The 19,094-nt window shown below is 43.6% G+C and overlaps 1 protein-coding gene across 3 annotated transcripts in view; it reads right to left on the bottom strand.

The window, feature by feature from the left end:
* Positions 1-1,401: 1,401 nt before the first annotated feature.
* LOC111228163 (phosphatase and actin regulator 4A-like) overlaps positions 1,402-19,094 on the bottom strand; it is a 31,266-nt gene continuing 13,573 nt past the window's right edge. For all 3 annotated transcript variants that reach the window (XM_022753964.1, XM_022753965.1, XM_022753963.1), the window contains 12 exons: positions 16,537-16,701; positions 16,360-16,440; positions 15,171-16,271; positions 12,600-12,971; positions 8,756-9,332; positions 6,424-6,659; positions 4,721-4,883; positions 4,429-4,484; positions 2,649-2,710; positions 2,402-2,539; positions 1,843-1,919; positions 1,402-1,662 (listed from right to left, as the gene is read on the bottom strand). In XM_022753964.1, the coding sequence (XP_022609685.1) occupies positions 1,647-1,662; positions 1,843-1,919; positions 2,402-2,539; positions 2,649-2,710; positions 4,429-4,484; positions 4,721-4,883; positions 6,424-6,659; positions 8,756-9,332; positions 12,600-12,971; positions 15,171-16,271; positions 16,360-16,440; positions 16,537-16,701 (3,044 nt within the window). In that variant the 3' untranslated portion in view covers positions 1,402-1,646. The remainder of the gene's footprint in view (positions 1,663-1,842; positions 1,920-2,401; positions 2,540-2,648; positions 2,711-4,428; positions 4,485-4,720; positions 4,884-6,423; positions 6,660-8,755; positions 9,333-12,599; positions 12,972-15,170; positions 16,272-16,359; positions 16,441-16,536; positions 16,702-19,094) is intronic.

Below are 19,094 nucleotides of genomic sequence, written 5' to 3'. Positions count from 1 at the left end.
GGATAAGTGGAGGACAGCTGCGTCCCTGTTGACTGACTCCATGTCGATATGCTGCTAATTAGCGTCACGGGGGGAGGATGAAGGGACAAACACTGTGTTTGTTCAAAGAAATGTCAGTGGCACTTATCTGAAGCCAATGACTCTTCAATTAAGGACAGTAAACCACACAGGTCCAGGACTCTGTGAGGGAAGAAATGATTTTTTTAAATCAGGAGTTTCTTTGTCTGAAACCACATTATTGGATTAGAAGCATTGAGATGATGGCGAGTGGTTTTGTGAATTTGTACAACACTGCCCTCGTGTGGTCGTTTTAAGAGGCCATATATATATATATACTTCATGTGTCACTCACTCATAATCACCGTGACAATCTCGTTCCCCGGGAGACAGATGTGTTAAAATGATGAAGAGTCAGACACTGGAATAATCACACCATGTTGAAATGAATATCACAGATTATTGTAATTTCTGAGTGGATTGTTCATTTATACAGTGTGGTTGCAAAAAAAAAAAAAGTTCAAAGATCTCTGTATCAAAAAAAAAAAAAAAAAAGATAGATATTTTGTACCATTTCTACTTGGAAATAACATTTGAGAAATACTTTACAATTAAAACATGTCAGCATTACTTGTAGATATACAATATAAAGTTAATCAAATCTACATATTGATCTATACAATTGCAGCCATCTACTGACTTGCGTATATAAAGTACCGTAAAACAGCCAGGAAAATAAAAATATGTACATTTTCCGGCTTCAATAATTCAATTATAAACAAAGAATTTGAGGCTCGAAAACCTTTAAATTGTCTATACACCCAATTAAGGAACATAAGGTGCCTTATTAGAAGATAATTTAGTGATATGTGCTCATAATCATTTAAATGATCGAGAAAATACAGTAAAAATGCACAGATATTAGGGTATTAGACTGGGATCTGCGCTCTGAGTGTCTACACACAGAGCTCGACTGTTGATTCAGAAGAAACTACGACTGAGGTTTAAATAAACGCACCAACATCGTTCACATTTTGTCTACATTTTAAAATTACGTGTGTTAGATCACGTGAGGAGTAAGGCTGGTGCCACGTGTGTAGTACCAAACATGCACATATAAAACAGTGTTTAAACAGACTCCAGATTCACTCAGTGGTAACGTCATCAGTGCTACAATTATCTCTCTATGTGCACAGACTTCCTGTTCTGCAAGGAAGCGAAGGCAGGTGAAGGCATGGTGAGAGTGGTTTCCTCTGCGAGATAACCCCTTCAAGAGTTACCCTTTTCTGTTCAATCAAACTCAGTCTGAGTCTCCAGCAGTGGGAGGGAGGAGGGATTCCTCGCTCTTTAGTGATGGCGCCCGTGCCAAACACCCCCCCCCCGCCCCCAAACTCTTGTCCTGAATTCCACAGTGTAAGAACCGGAGCATGTGTGAGAACCAGCCGTGGTTGAACTGATTTGCGGCTTCTTTCGCTTTGGTTCCAGTTTATCAGCGACAGTGAGGTGTCTTCAGCTGACGCGTGTTAGCAGGCAGTCAGCGACACAACAAGAAAAAAAAAAAGAAAAGAAAAATGAACCAAGTGGGCCACACGGTCAGTTCATAGAGGGGATACTCCCGGTGCGAGCGCTTCACTGGTCAGCACTGACAACTAAGGCCGATGGAACCTGGAGGAGAGAGAGAGGGGGGGGGGGAAGGTCAAGAGGGAACAACAACAACAACAACAAGGAAAAACAGCAAATCTTCGAAAGAGAAAAGACAACTAATGAAATATTGACGAGTCTGCTGACTACACTTAGGAAACAGTTGAGGTGAATTATTGATGCGGTGCTGTGTACGAGTCTGACCGGGTATAGATCCTGCTTTCTTCGTGAACCTCCATCTCTGAACTCTTGAATTCGTTGAGCTCCTTGCGGATGGCAGCCTGAGAGAGGAGACATGAAAGACACAGCTCTTCAGTGGGGGGAGGGGGCGGCTCTTATCCGTTATGGCAAAGTTCACAAAAGGAAGAAAGGAAGCGTGTGATCAAAGCTCTCTATATTTAGATTATTTTTTTTTCCCCTGTTGGTATACTACACAAACTCAGAGAGGCAGAACAGATTCCACATGAACTTGAAGTCATGTCACTTCCATCTTTAACATACATATCAGTCCTGTTCCGACATATTTTCACTGGACCGGGTTGATTCACTTGGTAAAACTCAACTCGGTCATTAAGCAGCATCTCTGTTGAATTCCTGGGATTGTTCCTCGATAATGAATCTGCTTGGAATGCAAATCCTCTCAGAGTTGACCCAAGTAAAAAGAACGCAACAGTGCTCTAAGTTGCAAGAGCACTGTTAGTATAAAGAGAGGTGTGTGTGTGTGTGTGTGTGTGTGTGTAGGTGAGGATGTGTTGAGTCTCACCTTGTCAGCAGGAGTGAGTTTGGTCCACGGTTTATCTGCTCGCCGGTCGTAGTCGTGGGCGTGGGTGCACTCGACGTACTCGTGGAAACGCAGGATCTTCCTCGCCTGGAGCTCGGCCACCGTGGGTCTCTGGGACAGCTGACGGCAGAGCGAACAGGGGTATTCAATCCAGGTGTTCATAACAGTGACGATGACAATCCAGATATACTGTCAAATGTACGATACAGTTACTGCGTTGCATCCTGACCTTTCTGGTGAGCCTCCGTTTGATCTCGCATCTCTCTAATCGCCGATCCGCTTCGTTCTTGGCTGCGGGAGGAAAACACATTCCATGAGCGAGGGGGAAAACACTGAAGCCAGTCAGTTAGATTTCATCTGAGCTGCTGTCGGCGCACTGCAGCAACAGGAATCTATAATCACTGCCTCGCTCTGTACAAGGCGCTGCATTGTTGTAGCGCGGGTGCGAAGCGCCGTCTCGGCCCAGTCATTTGAGGACAGGCGAGACACAGTGTGGAGGTATGAATCCTGGATCAAAACGTGTTGACAGACTCCCAGAGGTATTATGTTCAGACCTGGTTCTGGGATCCAAGTTGAGTTTTACTACACTGAGTCTGCTGGTAGCCGGCTCGACGTGTTGTGTGGATATTATTGTCTTTTAGTTACAATATTGTCGAATCGATTTTTCACACTGGTTTCTAACTATAACACTTTGTTTACTTTATATCCCTAATCCCCCTATCCCTATTAGGAAATACAGGTGGAACGAGTGATTTATGCACCTGCTGTACTGTTGTTATGGCAACGTAACGTTCCACCTGGCGTCATATAATGTTAATCTGTTTCCTTTAACGGCCATGTATGAATGAGAAAATGGCTTCAACTAACGCAACAGAAATTAATCTTCACTCACATGCCAATTTGTTAGGCACACCTACATGAAACTAATGCTGTATAATACACCATGATAATCCTCATCATTTATTGCCTGTTGCATTACTGCATTGCTTTTATCTAGATGTACCTAATAAACTGGAATCTGAGTGTATGTGTCACAGAAATCCTTTGAAATCTGTGATCCAGTACAAATGAACCAGGAGGAGTAAACAAGTTAAACAGCAGCAGCACTAATGCTTTTTTAAGTTTTCTATCAAAACTAAATAACATTAAACAAACTTAACCAAGCAGCGCTGTTGGTATTATTAAACCTCGTGTTATAAATAACGACAAACAACTGGAGACGCGTAGAAAAAGAGTCTCACACAGCAACATCACGGGACGTATCATCACTGTGGGATCTCTCTGTCACACACTCTGTAACGGACTTCATACCACGCTGCAGCTTTAACAGCTTTTGACTGTCTGATCAAGGAACGATCCATGCGCTCGCGTGGCGGCCCGTTACCACGGTTACCAAATAATTTGCAAGTTCACCGAGTCTGATTGGGCCGCGTCCTTCCTGTCCTGCCGTCCTGCTGCGGTTCGTACAGCACACGTTGCGCCAGTGACTCATGACTTTATCTCAATTATCGTCATCAGTGTCAGGGAGTAATCAATAGTTTAGTTTATAGCACTAATATCAAAGGAGACTAACCGCATTAGTTGCATTAGCGTTTGGGTCTAACTGCGCAGGGATGGAAATGAGCTGCAGCTAAATCTGATCCGATGCATCTTTCCTCTTTGTATGTGATTCATGCGCCTCATAACAAAAGGAGAAAATGAAAAGATCGACACGACGCAGTGATGAAACGCGGGGACACATCAAAGGCATGATAAAATAAAAAGAATAATAAATGTTGGCACACGAGAGTCATTAAAATAAGATTACAATGTGTATTTGTTGACCATAATTTAAACTGTCAGGTCAAAAAAACACACACACACACACGAAAAACAAACATTAGCCAGTGGACGAGTGACGGCTGCAGACTCAGCAAAGATGAGAAAGATAATAAGTTTGAGTTTGTGCTGCTGAGGAATGGAAAGCGAATAAACACCTGAGTGAAGAATGGAGGGAGAGTCTCACTCACCTTGAAGAATGTTCCTCTGCTCCAGCTCCTCCGCCGTCGGTCTCTGACTCAGCCGCCTGAAGATGGACAACACTGCTCATTAACCATTTTAACGGCTGGTATAGATCATGGATCACATCAGGAGAAGGTTCGGCTGACAAACTGAAGGTATGAGTGTTGCGCACACTATAAATCACGGACGTGATCGGTCAAACAGACGGATGACACCGACTCGCCGCATCCAATTTTACAACGGGGCGCTATAAATCATGATCGTGTGCATCAGTCAGCTGATGTGTTGAGAGGTCTTTACCGTGTCAGCGTGGTGCCGATCTTGTTCCTCAGCGCCACCCACTGCTCCCTGTTGTGCCAACTCATGCTGTCCTGGTTCTCCTGAGCGTCCCGCTCCTCCCGCTCCTGTCTCTCCAGCTTCAGCGCCAACGTGTCCTTCCTCTTCACGCGGCTCGCCAGCCCACCTGTTACACACACACACGACACATATACTTATACATACAGGGCGCCAGTGCGTTGCTATTAGAGTATTCATGTATATCATTTCACTATTTATATGATGTTAAAGCAGATCCTGTGTGATCTTTGAAGTGTTACGACAAACTTCAAGCCGAGAAGTTTTCTGTTAGTGCTTCTGTGAACGCTGTTCCCAAAGCAGCTGTTAGCTTTAGCTGTCCGTGGTGCTGAAGACGATGCTCAATACGGTTTGAAGTAACTGGGCATATTTAATAATCGGTAAGATATTACAAACACATACTCCTGTGAGTTGTTTACCACGTCTTCTGAAAACAAAGCGTTTTAATGTTCAGTAACCAGTGCTCAGATTTCAGCAGGCTGCCCTCAGTTTAAGGAAGTAAACTTTTATTGATGTAGCTGCCGCTCGAGGCAGATGTTGCTCTGCAGCTCATAATAAACCTAAAATCCAGCAGTGACCGCTCTTACGGGTTTCACACATATCTGCTGTGAATACCAGTCATCATTTCTCTATTAGACTCACACCAGTGGTGATGAATTCAGATCTTTTTACTGAAGTAAAAACAAGTCGTACCACAGTTACTGCATTCAAAACCTCACTTAAGTAAAAGTACGGCATCATTATCAGCAGAATATATATACATATTTATACACTATTAGATTCTCATTAATATTAATGCATGTACAGTACATGTAAACAGCGATTAAATACTGTAGCTGACGTGGTAAAGCTCATTTTAAACATTCTGTATAGGGGTGGTTTAATTTATTGTATAATATTGCTCAATACGTTACAGGCTCATTATAGGTTTTTAAAATTCTCATGTTCAAAGTGTGAGCACTAGTTTTATTTTCTTTTTCTGTAATTCAAACATTCACATCCGTCATTTGAAATCAAATGGCACTGCACAAAGAACATCAGTGTCCATGATAAAAGGAATAGTGGAACTTCTTGACATGCTCTTAACCTCCTAGCAGAGGGCTGGAGATAATATCTAATCTAATCTAACCTATCATCCTTCGTGTCAGTGTCTTCAGTTACAAACCTTTAACACCTTTTAGGTTTCATAAGGTTTGTAAAGTGGATTTTATGATCATCTTAGCCTTAAGATGCTTTTCAGAAATGGGGCTGCAACTAACAATTATAATATGAAAAAAAAAAAATATGCATCACAAATTCCCAGAGCCCAAACCTCAATCTCATTAGTCCACAACCCCAAAGTTACTTCATTTACTTTCATGGTGACAAAGAAAAGTAGAGATTCCTCTGGAACGAGGATGTTTTCGGTTAATTACTGTCAAGCAAAAAAGCCAATTATTAAAAATAGTTGCCTTCCAACTTTTTGCACTCTGAAGACATTTTTCTTACATAACGTGTGGAGTATAACCAGAGTAAGAGATATACTATATTAAAAGACTTTATTCATTATCTAACTATGAAAAAGGTCTTGAAATATATATTATATATGATGCATTTTCGAGTATCTTGAAGAAGCGATAACGTTGCAGTACAAGAAAGCCAAAACCTACTCGGAGGGCCTTCCTCATCGTCCTCATCATCGTCGTCGTCTCTGTACAGGATGGGGCCGTCAGAGTCGGACTCCTCCTCGCTGTCCCCGGGGCCTCCGCCCTCGGGGATGACGCTGACTCTGGGGTCTCCGACCAAACCCCTGCGGCTGCGGGGCTCCAGCTCAGGCTGACGAGGAAGCCTCTGAGGCTGGAGCTTCCTCATCTCCTCCTCCATGTCAAAGTCATCGTCTTCTGGCCTGAACACAAACACAGCAGCGGTGAGATTCTGTTGTTTCAACAAACTGTAAAACGTTTCTTGTAAAACAATCTCTACCCTGATGCTCTAACCTGGTGCTCAGCCAAGAACCTTTAGGCAATTTTTCATCCCCTTTGGCTTCTGAGGAAATAAAGCTGAAGTGTTTGCTGAAGAGATTAACAACATACAGTTCTACAGAGTCTGACTGGACTGCATTGTGCTGCTCTGCTGCTTGTAGCCTTGGAGCAAGTTGGTACTCCAGCCAGTCAGTATTGAGATTCGATAAAGTTGAAAACTAGTGGAAGACGGATAAAAGTTGAGGCAGCAGAGACCAGAGTTTCCTGACTTTTAGTGCCTGGTAGTTTGTAAAAAAAAAAGCTGGACCAACCCTGAGGACACCGAAAACTTTACCAGCTAGTCTAGTCTCCTGGTGGCTCTGAAGGAGGCCTGCAGGAGGTTGAAGCGTCACCAGTTAACAATAAACACAATCCTAGTTTTCTTTTTGGCTCTGTATGGCTCATGATTTCTTCTGGTTCTGCAGTAAAATAGATAGAATAGACGGAAAATGTGTTCCTCATCTGCAGCTTCTTCTGCAGAATCAGCTGAGCATTATGTTAAATCCCATATCTCTAAGCTGGCGCTGGCTTCTAAACCTATGACCTTCCTCCTCTACGCTTCACCAGATCAATTTTTCCATCAATCTCTGGGACCTATGCTGCTATATATTGTTCATTTATCACTTACAACTGGCACCGTCCCCTCCAGCTTTGAAACTGCTGTGGTGAAAGACTTACTTACTTAAGAAATCACACCTTGATCCAGGGCCTCTTATAAATTATGGAGCAGTCTCTGACCTTCCATTTCTCTGAACGGTACCAGAGAGAGCCGTGTCTCAGCAGCTTTAGGCCCACATATTGAACAGTAATCCCCTTGAACCTTTTCAATCTGCTTTCAGGGCCAGTCACTCCACTGAAACTGCACCAACTTGAATGGGTGAATGATCTTCTGCTTACTATGGATTCAGATTCCAGGTTTGTGCTTCTAGTACTCGACCTCGGTGAGTCGTATACTGCTGGAAGGATTGTGCTGCGTCTCTCGCCTGGCTCTCATGTGGTTAAAGTCTTACTTATCTGAAAGAACACAATGTGTTTCCTCTAATATCACTACATTTAATATTTTCTGATGTGAAATATGAAGTACCCGAGGGCTCTGCTCTCTTCATATTTCACCTCTTGGCCGAATTATCACTGATGACACTCAGCTACATGTAAAAAAGGGACGAACCTTCTCGAATCATTAAATCAGTCGTCCGCTCATCTGCTGTGAAAAGCTGGATGTCGCATCATTTCCTGCTTTTAAATTCTGATAAAACTGAGACACTGGTCATCAACACAGAAACCAGTTTGAAAAAAGATCAACAAAACTCAACAGTAACTCTCAACTAATGGTTGTTTTTTTTTGGGGGAGGATAAAGTTTGTGGTGATATCGAACTGTATTGCAGGTGTTTCTATTATTTTGTCCACCCCTGTTTATCAGTGAGTGTAGGCTAAATAAGAGAAACAGCTCACTGAACTAATATGAACCACAGTGGATAACTTAGACAAGCCCAAAGTGCTTGGCTGTCAGGCAACAATGAAACAATATTTTTTATTATGGATGAATCTGTAATTGAATTTCTTGATTAACTGATTCTTTTATGGCCGATAAAAGCTCAGGAAATGCTGAAAAATGTCCTATTTTTCAGAACACGAGGGGAACATCTTCAAATGTCTTGTTTTCTTCAGATCAACAAAAAAATAATCTTCAGTTTTCTATCAGCAAACGTTCACATTTAAGAGGATGCAACCGGTGAAACTAATCAAAAACGGCTGCTGGTTAATCTCTAGACTTATGTTCCATCTCACTTCCTGCAAAAACTCTAACCCAAAGATATGTCATGTTACTAGGTGATTACAAGTGATGAGCCCAGTGTTAACTCTCAGTAAGGCTACAGGAAGTTAACCATATTTAAATTACTGCTCCCTTTTATTCTCAACTTTCAAAGCAATGATGTTTTGTTAAATAAGCATGTAGTGTACAGTATATGGAACACTTACAGCCTGAGAGGTTCGATGGTGATCGGGAGAGAATGCCGTGAGTTGGCCCCGACCTCGGTGAGGAAATCTGGAGGCGACTCAAACAGTAGTGAGTGGGCTCTCTGGGAGCCGTCCGGGTTGGGCTGAGCCGGGCCGGGGCTGGCGAGGGCTCTCTGGATGAGGATGTGCAGGGGGATGGCTGGAGGCTGGCTGGGAGGCTCGGTGGTCGGGCTCGGGGGATCCGCTTGCACGGCGGACGCAGGACCGGAGGAGGTGTTGCTGGGCGGCTGGAGCGACTGAACCCTGGGAGGAGACGGAGGTATGTGGGACGGCGGTGACGGCAGAGGGTCGGTGGAGGTCTGAGGGGCTGCTGCGTTCGTTCTGTCCTCGCTGTTATCTCCTTTAATGACAGCAGGGTGCGCCGGTGCAGCGGCAGCAGCTGGATCAGTGGGAGCGGAGTCTGGGATCTGACTGGGAGGGGAAGGATCCATGGAGAAGCGCTTGGTGACGGGGGTCATCCTCTTCGGTGGGGTCGGTGGAGAACGCTTAGTGGGCGCCGGGACTACGATGACGCCGCTGCCGGATTGCGAAAGCTCCGCTGTGAATAAACCAGCCAACAACAATAATCAGTACTGGTTATATGGAGAGAAGCTCGCAAACATAACCTGCAGCGAGAATGTGAAGACGCACATTCACTCTGAAGACGGGTGACGTTAGTTTCATCAACAAAAATAAGCACAAAAGCAACAATAGTTTTAGTCGGGGAGGAAAACAGATGGTCCTGTTACAGCTGAGCTCTTTGCCGAGTCAGTGAGGGTGACACACACACACACAAACACATACATCAACAGTCTTTAATGAACATTCCCTGGTCTCAACAAACGCATTCAATGCACTCCAGCACACTAGATATCCATCCAGTTTCCATGCAATGTTTTCCTGGCAGTGTTAAGAGTAAGTTAGTCGAGCTGAAAACATCTCCAACGGCTGCGATACACATGCGATGAGGTACTGGTGTTAAAAAATGGAGGTGAGGTACTCCAGATGCTTTGAAGCTGGTGGATCTATACCACCCGTCTGCAGGCTTTTACTAAGATGGACTGATGTCCGGCGCCCCGCTGGGTACCTGAGCAGGTCCCTCCAGCCCTGTGCTGCAGGTACACGGGCAGAGAGAGGTAGAGGCCGAGCTCGCTCTGGCGTCTCCAGCTGGTCCAGTAACAAGGCTGCCTGGCCTTAGAGCCCCTGTTCAATGAGCAAGCTGGCAAAAATGAGTGGAGATGTCAGGGATGGGGCTGGGTTTACATTCCAAGCTGGGGGAGAATACAAGAAGGAAGGGAGGGAGGGAGGGAGGGAGGGAGGGGGGGTTTCGGATAATGTTTGTCTTGGCTTTACACTGTCCAGGAGCAGAGTATACATCCATCCTGAGATGATTAACAACTTCTGTGGAGAAATGACTGAGCACAAGATAAAAAACAAACTCCTGATTACACAAAGTACCACAGTTTCATTATGATGGTTCTTGCATTTCTGCTCGTTCGAGATGATAAAACTAGTCTTTGTCAGGGGATTCATCACAGGGAAACCCCACTTTAACTTGTTCCAGCTTATTCAGCGTATTATCAGACTATTGCAGATATATTAGTACTGGTGTATAAGCCTGCTGATGAGTAACAAGAGACTGTAGTACAGAATGTCAAACTAGGTTCGACTGAAAAAAAGTGTCACTTTTACACAGTTTCTCCACCAGAGAGCACCGACAAGTCGATTTTACACTATAAAATGTCCTATACAGTAAGTGTCTTGGCCTTTTTTTAAACGAATTTAATACTACATATCAAGATCATGTGTGTACTTATGTTAATAGACATTACTATCTGTCAATATATATCATCTGATTTCTTAATTTCCAAAATATCAATGGCAGTAACAGCCTCAAAAAATCCTGTATCAGTCAGACTATAATTTCTGATGTGTCCAACGTCGTCCTGTGAGAAAGCATAACTGACAATATGATAAATAAACTTAGTATCGAGCACATTGGAAACAAAGGGGGGGAAAAAAGTCTTAACAGTCTATAATACACTGGAACAAACAAAGTGAGCTAAGAAAAAACACCTGGAGACTGTGGATCCTAACAGTGTGACAGTGTGAAACTTCACCTAACAAATGGTAGTGGAATGTGTCACTGCCGCAGACAGTAAGGGGATGGGCTGTAAACAAGAGCAGCTGTGGCATGCTGGGACAAAGGATATGAAATACTAAAAGCCAATCAGTTTCTATCTGCCCTCCAGAGAAGTGCTGGTGTTGCATAAATGGTGCAAAGACAAGCCGGTGCATGTCCCCTCCCCAGAGACCGGTGGCTGTACAACACCGAGAGAACACACCAGCATCATGTTGGAAAAACACCTACACAGCAACGAGCCACAGAGAAACACCTCACACTTCAGATCAGGGGAAGGACTCAAGGTAAATACAGACAATTCCTAAAAACCTTGAAAATGCACCATGTGGATTTTATTTCAGAAATACAAATACAACTACCAGCAGCACAGTGACAACTTTAATCAGTAACCGTTTCATTCTTCATTATCAGTTTTCAAACTCCTACTCTGAAACAAGTTGTGTAATATAAACATCTAAAAAGCAATCTCAACACATCTGGGAGAATCTGAAAAACATCAATACCAAACATAAAAAAATGAAATCTACCCATCAATAACTTTCTTTCACTCAAAGATGGAGGGAGGCAACTTTTCTCTGCATCGGCATAACACACACACACACACACACACACACACACACACACACACACACACACATAATAGATGAATAAGTCTTTCCAAAAAAATCACTACAGCTACGCCACAACAAACAAAAAGCTTCATCTGTATCTTTGAAACAGGTGTGGGCACCACCCAACATACCATGTTAATCCCAACCTGAACTGACGCCTCACAACAGCAGTTTCGTTCGAATAAAAAGAGCCTTTTCTCTACAAGAATATTTCAGGATGGATAAAATTAAATCTCTAATCAGAAGCGACGCCTTATATATATATATATATATATATATATATACACACACACACACACCACACACACACACACACCACAACACACACACACACACACACACACACACACACAACACACACACACACACACACAACACCAGCTCAACCTAAGTTTGATCTTGTGCTCAATGGCAAAGTAAACACATTATCTATGGGTCTAAAAGTAATATATAATGTAAATAATGTAAAATATATAAGAAGGCAAATAAATGTTTTTCCTTATGTGTATTTGTTTGTTTGTGATCTTGGTATTATATTTGAATAAATTAAGTGTGAGCTATATAACATACTGTATGATAAATTGTATATTTGTCCATCACTTCTTTGACAATTCAACAATAATCTATAAATAAATAAATAAATATACATGGTCATAAATAATAAGAGAGATGTTACAGATTCTGGTCTTAAAGGGATATGAGCTGTGCAGATACTGAGCGTGCATGTCAGTGTCATCATCAGTATAAAGTAGCCTGTGTCCATCATGAGTCAACAGTCAATAAGGAATGACTTCAGCCTGTTTCAGGGATGGCGTACATTTTTACAGCTGAGGGGACAAAGTGTAACAGCAGTTTTGCTTTACGCCAGAATTCGTTGAAGCCCAGTGTTGAACTTGCAATTTGAGACCATCGTTTCTCAAAAAGGTTCAGGTGAGTTTCTTCGGCCCTTATTCGAGTTCTACAGTTTGTTTGACTAACAGCACAAAGACAGATACACAAAGACCAAAGCAGCTGTTTATAGAGAGAGGGACTAATTTTATGTGTGCAATAAAACAGACATGGACAAACTCACCGAGCAGTGCAGGGTTGCTGTGGCGGTTGCTGGGTTTGGGTGGAGGGACGGGAGGCTGCTTGGCGTGGGGAGGGACAGGGGGCGGCGTGACAGGGTCTGCTGAGGAAGAAGCAGTGAGGGAGGGTCGAGAGGAGTCGTCAGCTATTAGGGAGACAGTCCTTGGCGGCTTGGCCGCGGCCACAGGAGCAGAGGACGAGGAGGAGGACGAGGAGGATGAGGATGAAGAGGAGGAGGGGGTTGGACTCCTGGCAGACTCGGTGGAGGAAGCAGTGAGGAATTTTGGGGGAAGCAGAGCTTGTTTGAGCGGGGGAGGATCCTGCTGCGAGTCTTGTGTTGGATGAGGGTCAGGGGTGGAGCGGACAACAGCAGACTCTACAGAGGGGTAAACACACACACACACACACACACACACACACACACACACACACACACTAACATTAAAGGGGAGGTCACAACAAGGGTTCTACTTAAAACTCAAGAGGTGCTTGAAAACCTTGGAAAATAAGCAGATCTTTCAGAGCTCGAGGGCGACTCTGATCGAGGCTCTATAGTCAGCAGAGGATGATGGGTAACATGAATCAAACCATCTTTAAGACACACACACCAGACATGGAGGCAGATCAAAGAATCGCAGCGATTTGCTTTTCATATTAAATCCCACGTATCAAGAGCCTGATGTTTACTGTTTCAGCTTCATCGCCCCACGTTTAGAGAGTTACAGTTCAATCATTCACCCGACATGCCTTCACAGCACCATCAGGGGACTTTGGTTTCCACACGTGTCGGCGTTTCAAGATCACAAAACACTCAGTGACTAACTATTCACTCTGAAAATGGTTTGCAGAGCTGAAGAGCCTGAACTTGCCAATGTGCTAACGTGAGAACAAACAGGACAAGTGTTTCATCCACTGGTGATTAATGCAGCGTACAATAAAAGACATCAAATCTGAACCTCGCAGAGAAGGACAGCAGTAGTGTTTTTATTTAAACGGAAAAGTGGCACAAGACGGAAACTGCGACAAAAACAAATGTCAGAGTTTCATATCTATTAGTCAAGTATAAACGTCTCATTTCCTCTGTACGATACATTTTACCGACTCAAACTCGATCAAATCGCTGCTCATCATCTAAACATTAACGCACTGCACTTAGTTATCGCTGTAAACATCAAAGTTGCAGCCACAGTCAGACAGGCTAAGCGTGTAGCACAGGAATCCAGATCTGATTCACTGTGAGATTGACGCAGCATCGTCACCATATCACTAAAGGGTTGAGTCAAACATGAGAATACCACCATGTTTATTTATCTAAACCCCAGTAACTGCGATCTCAGCAGTGAAGCCAAGTAAACATTCAACAAAGTGAATGAAGGATTGTGACATTAAAGTACGACTTCATCAGGCTCCTGGAGGGGAAACAATGGGTGCGCAGGGAAAAAGAACAATTTTACCTGAATTAATTTGGTTTGTATTATTTTACCGACTATGATAGAAAGCAGGATTTGTTCTGAAAATGGCTTCGCTATCTAATGCGTCACAATCAGAGAGAGGTGAAGAAAGTTTTCGTTGCAATCAACAATCTCCACCAGCAATCGGATATGAGAGAAGATATGATTTCTATTTAACCTCCATATCCCTGTATGCACATTTTTGTGGACGTGTTAGGGCTGTCACTTTTTATTCAAAATTCAAACAGTCGTTTGGACGTCAGGGGGAGGAAAAGTTTGAGGAAAATTCGAGTTGTAACGACCTGTTCAGTTTATAGGTTTGCACTCCTCATAACGGCTCAACTTTTAACAACTGAGCAGGCCTTTATGGTCAAATTTTATTGGGGGAAAATAACTTCAGATCTCTCATGAAAAGACTTTAAACAGTTCATAAACTTCAGGACAAACAGAAACACTGGAGCCAGAGGAAATCTATGCCTCTGTACTTCTCTCTGCATGATGAGAGCTGGAAATTAAATAGCAGCTGATCTGTGTGGCTCATCCAGTTTTCATCATGTTGTGAAACATCAGAGTCAAAAAAGTGTGACAAGATAATGTGACAACAAATTTTTCCTGATTTCCTTTGAGTCAGATTCTGAGAAAACCATCAACTTTTACCTACTAGTAGTTTCTCAATTATCACCGCACCGTTGAATGTCCCAAACTGGCAGTTTTAACAAGTGGAAAAAACGCAGCCTAGATTAGTGAGGTTTGCTGATTCATTGGGTTCATTCTTTACACATCAGCGGCAGGGCCGACGTCTTATCATGCGGCGAGAGCAGAGTTAGGGTAGAGAATTTGGCGTCAAAGTGAAAAGCAAAAGCATCAAATTTAAACCCAATGCCAAAAAGGAACCAGATAGAATCAATGAATAAGATCTGCAAACTTTGTCTGACGTAGGTGGCGGTATCTGGGAGGTAACGCTTCTAATCTACAGATACTGAGCCCACAAGTCTTTTCTTGTCATATTTCCAGTGGTCTCTGTAACACCGGTGTTGTCGCGAGTTTATTACCCGGTGGGAAAAGTTCCACTGTGGCATCCCTGTGAGTTGGTGTAATAATGAAACTTAAAGACAAGCTCTTACCTGAGCGTTCTCTGAACTCTGTGACCGGGCTGTATCTGGGCAGCGTACTCCTCCGGTCAGACTCCGAGGCAGGGCGAGTCTTCTTGGCGTCCTCTGAGGAGCTCTTCTGCAGAGGAGGCCTCAGGTTTATCTCAGAGACAGGTCTGACTATAGGCCGCGACTCGTCTGGCTTTTCTCTCCTCTCCTTCTCCTCCCTCTTTTCCCGCTCATCTCGTCGCTCCCTTTCATTTCTCTTGGCCCAGTCCCTGTCCTCTCTCCTCTCTCTGTCGTCCCGTCTGTCTCTGTCGTCTTTTCTATCTCTGTCATCTCGTTCTTCTCTGTCATCTCGGTTGTCTCTCCTTTCCCTCTCAAGCCGCCGATCCCTGTCATCTCTCTTGTCTCGGTGGTCCCTCCTTTCCCTCTCGTCCCGATCCCTCCTTTCTTTCTCATCGCGATCTCTTCGTTCCCTCTCGTCGCGATCCCGGCGTTCTCTCTCATCGCGATCCCGCCGTTCTCTCTCGTCGCGATCCCGCCGTTCTCTCTCGTCGCGATCCCGCCGTTCCCTCTCGTCGCGATCCCGCCGTTCTCTCTCGTCGCGATCTCTCCTGTCTGTCCTTTCATCTCTCCTCTCTCGGTCATCTCTCCATTCTCGCCTTTCTCTGATGTCTCTGTCTTCCCTCCGGTCAACTCCCCCATCCCGTTCCCTTTCCTCTCGCCAGTCCCTTCTTTCCATGTCTTCCCTGTCTTTCCTTCCTCTGTCTTCCCTGTCATCTTTTCCTTCTCTCCTCTCCTCTCTGCGGTATCTATCATCTTGAGGAGGCCCTCGGGGTAAAGATCCTCCTCTCTTATCAACATCTGACGGGAGGCGGCTTCGTCTGTCTACGTCCACAGTAAGCCGCGCGTGAGAGTCCACGTCCAGAGGTGCCCGGTTACTTCGGGAGGCGTCAGACGGCGCTCTGTTCCGACGTTCATCCCCCTGGGGCAGCCTGAGGGGATTCGCCTTCATGTCAGACTCCCCCCGAGAAACCCGCACCCCGGCTTCCGACACCCTGTCCACGTCCATTGGCATGGGGTGCCCATTTTTCACTGGAGGAGCTTTAGAGTGGTTCACATCATTGCTCTCTGTACATGAAGACACAAGCAGTGGAATAATAGTTAAAAATGAAGCCGATTCATCCACAGAATATTCTTTAACGAAGTCCAAGCTCACCATTCTCCTGGATGTCCTTTAGAACCCCTCTCGCAATCAGCTCTTGCCGACTTTTTCTAACAGAAATCTTTCTTTCCAAAGCTGAAAAAAAAAAAACAAGGAAAAACACATAAATAACTGAAGCAAAGAGTAATGAACACAATAGATGAAGATATTGAGCCCTTGTACTCAGCATACCTATAGATGTTTCAGTGAACTTCTCACTTGGCTTCTTCTTTCTCCATTTCCAGGGCTTGAAGATCCTTCCCATCTTGGAGAACTTGCCTTTGCGTTTGGTTGGAGGTGTTCCCCCACCAGAGTTTCCGTCTTCACCACCGCCTGTTGTGCTGTCGACCTCATCATCTGCATGAACACGAGAGAGGCAAACAAGAGGTCACTCATTGCAGTGATATTGCAGATAATCAAAAAACTTGTTTTAACAGTAATAAAAACAATGACTTTCATGTTGGATTTCAATCTCTGCAAAATATTACTCTACAGAAAACTGAAATTATTTTAAGCCTTATTTTGCCAAGCAAAATTTTAAATCTCCAACAATTTGACAAACATTTTCCGAACAGTCACGTATCGGACACACGATCTTGTTTCTCGGTGCAGTACAGTTCGTTGTGTTCACGTGAATGTGACTGATAAGTTACAAACTGGGCACAATGCAATGTGTTCTACAGTCTTACATCCAGATGACAACTGCTACTGGCCTGTGACTAAATCCAACACTACAGCTGAGGAATCTGCTGTTTCAGTGCAGGAATAGTGACAAGGTGTAAACACAAAATAATCCCATCTTTTCAAATGGGTCCGATTACTGATCCGGTGAGTTATGTCCACACATAGGGCAGGGCTTCAACTCCAGGCTGCTGCTTCATTAATGTGTGATAATAAAAAAGGACCAAACCTCTAAACAAGGCTGGTCCAAATTCCTCTGTTACTGTCTGCTCAGCTGTCTCAACTGTCACATGAGAGCCAGACAATAAAATATGGGCACAGTCCCTTCTGGTATTATTTACAAGGTGGTGTGAATTAAATGTGATCTTTGCCATGGTTGTGACAGTTATAGGATCATGCAACATCTTTCTGTATTTGTCGCATTCACCATCTATATCTAAAGTTTTCATATTCTTCTTTTAAACCAGAGTAACGTTAAAAAATTGTAAGAAAAAGATTAAACTGACAAATAAAAAAATAAAAAAGCACAAATAAGCAACAACTCTAACAGAAACCATGAGTCAAAGACGGCAATAACTAGGTGTGAAACCACCATCGTAATTCTTGGGCGATGAGTCGCATGGCAGCAGTTACTCAACATTGTGCAACATGGCAGCCGGCCTGTGATTTAAGTGCAGGGAGAAGGGAGGTGGACTGAACCACTAGTTTCACAAATGTAGAGGAAGACAGGTGAGCTCATTCTCTCATTGGTGCAGTTATTCTGAGCATTATATGACAGGGAAGACTGACATTCAATTATGACCTTTACCTCACAAATAAAACAAGTCTGTAGGTCGGCCTTCTTCCACCTGCACAATATTGTGAAAATAAGAAATCATCCTGTCCCACAAGGATGGCGAAAACTAGTCCATGCATCTGTTACCTCCGGACTGAACTACTGTAATTCCTTATTATCAGGATGTCTCAATACCTCAATGAAAAGCCTCGAGCTGATTCAAAATGCTGCAGCGCAAGTACTGACAGGAACTACAAAAAGAGATCATATCTCTCCTGTGTAGCTTCTCTGTAAAGTGCAGAATAATATTCAAACTCTTCTTACCTACAATCCCTTAACAACTAAACTCATATTACCCCAATAAAAACACTCCAGTCTCTAAGTGCAGGCCTAATGAGAGTAGAAGTGGGGGCAGAGACTTCAGCTGTCAGACTCCTCTCCTGTGAAAACCAGCTGCCAGTTTGGATCCAGGAGGCAGACACCTCCTCTACATTTAAGATTAAGCTTAAAACTTTCCTCTTTAATAAAGCTTATCATTAAATCTGGCTCAGGTGAGCCACTTACTCCTCTCTCTCTCATTTCTCTCCTCTGAACGCGACTGGTTGAGACAGACGGCCACCCACCCAGGAGTCTGGCTCTGTCTGAGATTTCTCCTCTCCACTGGCGTGAAGCGTTTTCTCATGGTGGGAACTGTTAGTTTTCTCTTTATAATATTAATTTATATTATGTAAATATTGGGGAAATTGCCTAAGGATAATGTATGTTATGATTTGATGCTACATAATTAAATTGAACCTGTAATTATCTCACGTAGATTTGAATCTAACTGAATTATTTCATTTGCAGACACTGACGTCCATATGCGCTTACCCAAGATTGTGTAACACAACCCTGTTCATCTTCAAAAATTGGGGGCAAACGCACTCACGCCCACACATACTGCATAAGTGGCAGCTATACATTTTTATTCTTGATAGATATGACGATCAGGAGTGACTGGTCCTGTACCTTCATTACTGACTAGTGATGCTTTTATAGTGGAAACACGGCCTGTTATTACTGAGGTATAACTAGATTACTTCCTTTAAAATACAAATTATATAATCAAATTTAAAACCACATTCGAACCGCATAATTACAGCGTCAAACCCATGTTACATTACTACGTTGCTCACAGTCAGACACGGTGTAAGTTGTGGTCGACGGGTTGTAAAACAGGGTGACATGAAATGAAAGAATGAGGAAAACCAACATAAACAGTGGAGGGAAACCACTAACACCTTTTCAAGGTCAC

Source organism: Seriola dumerili, unplaced genomic scaffold (genome assembly GCF_002260705.1).
Source record: "Seriola dumerili isolate Sdu_G_001 unplaced genomic scaffold, Sdu_1.0 BDQW01000202.1, whole genome shotgun sequence".
Classification (NCBI taxonomy): Eukaryota; Metazoa; Chordata; class Actinopteri; order Carangiformes; family Carangidae; genus Seriola; species Seriola dumerili.
Note: the sequence above shows the minus strand (reverse complement) of the source record. Positions and strands in the feature narration are given on the sequence as shown.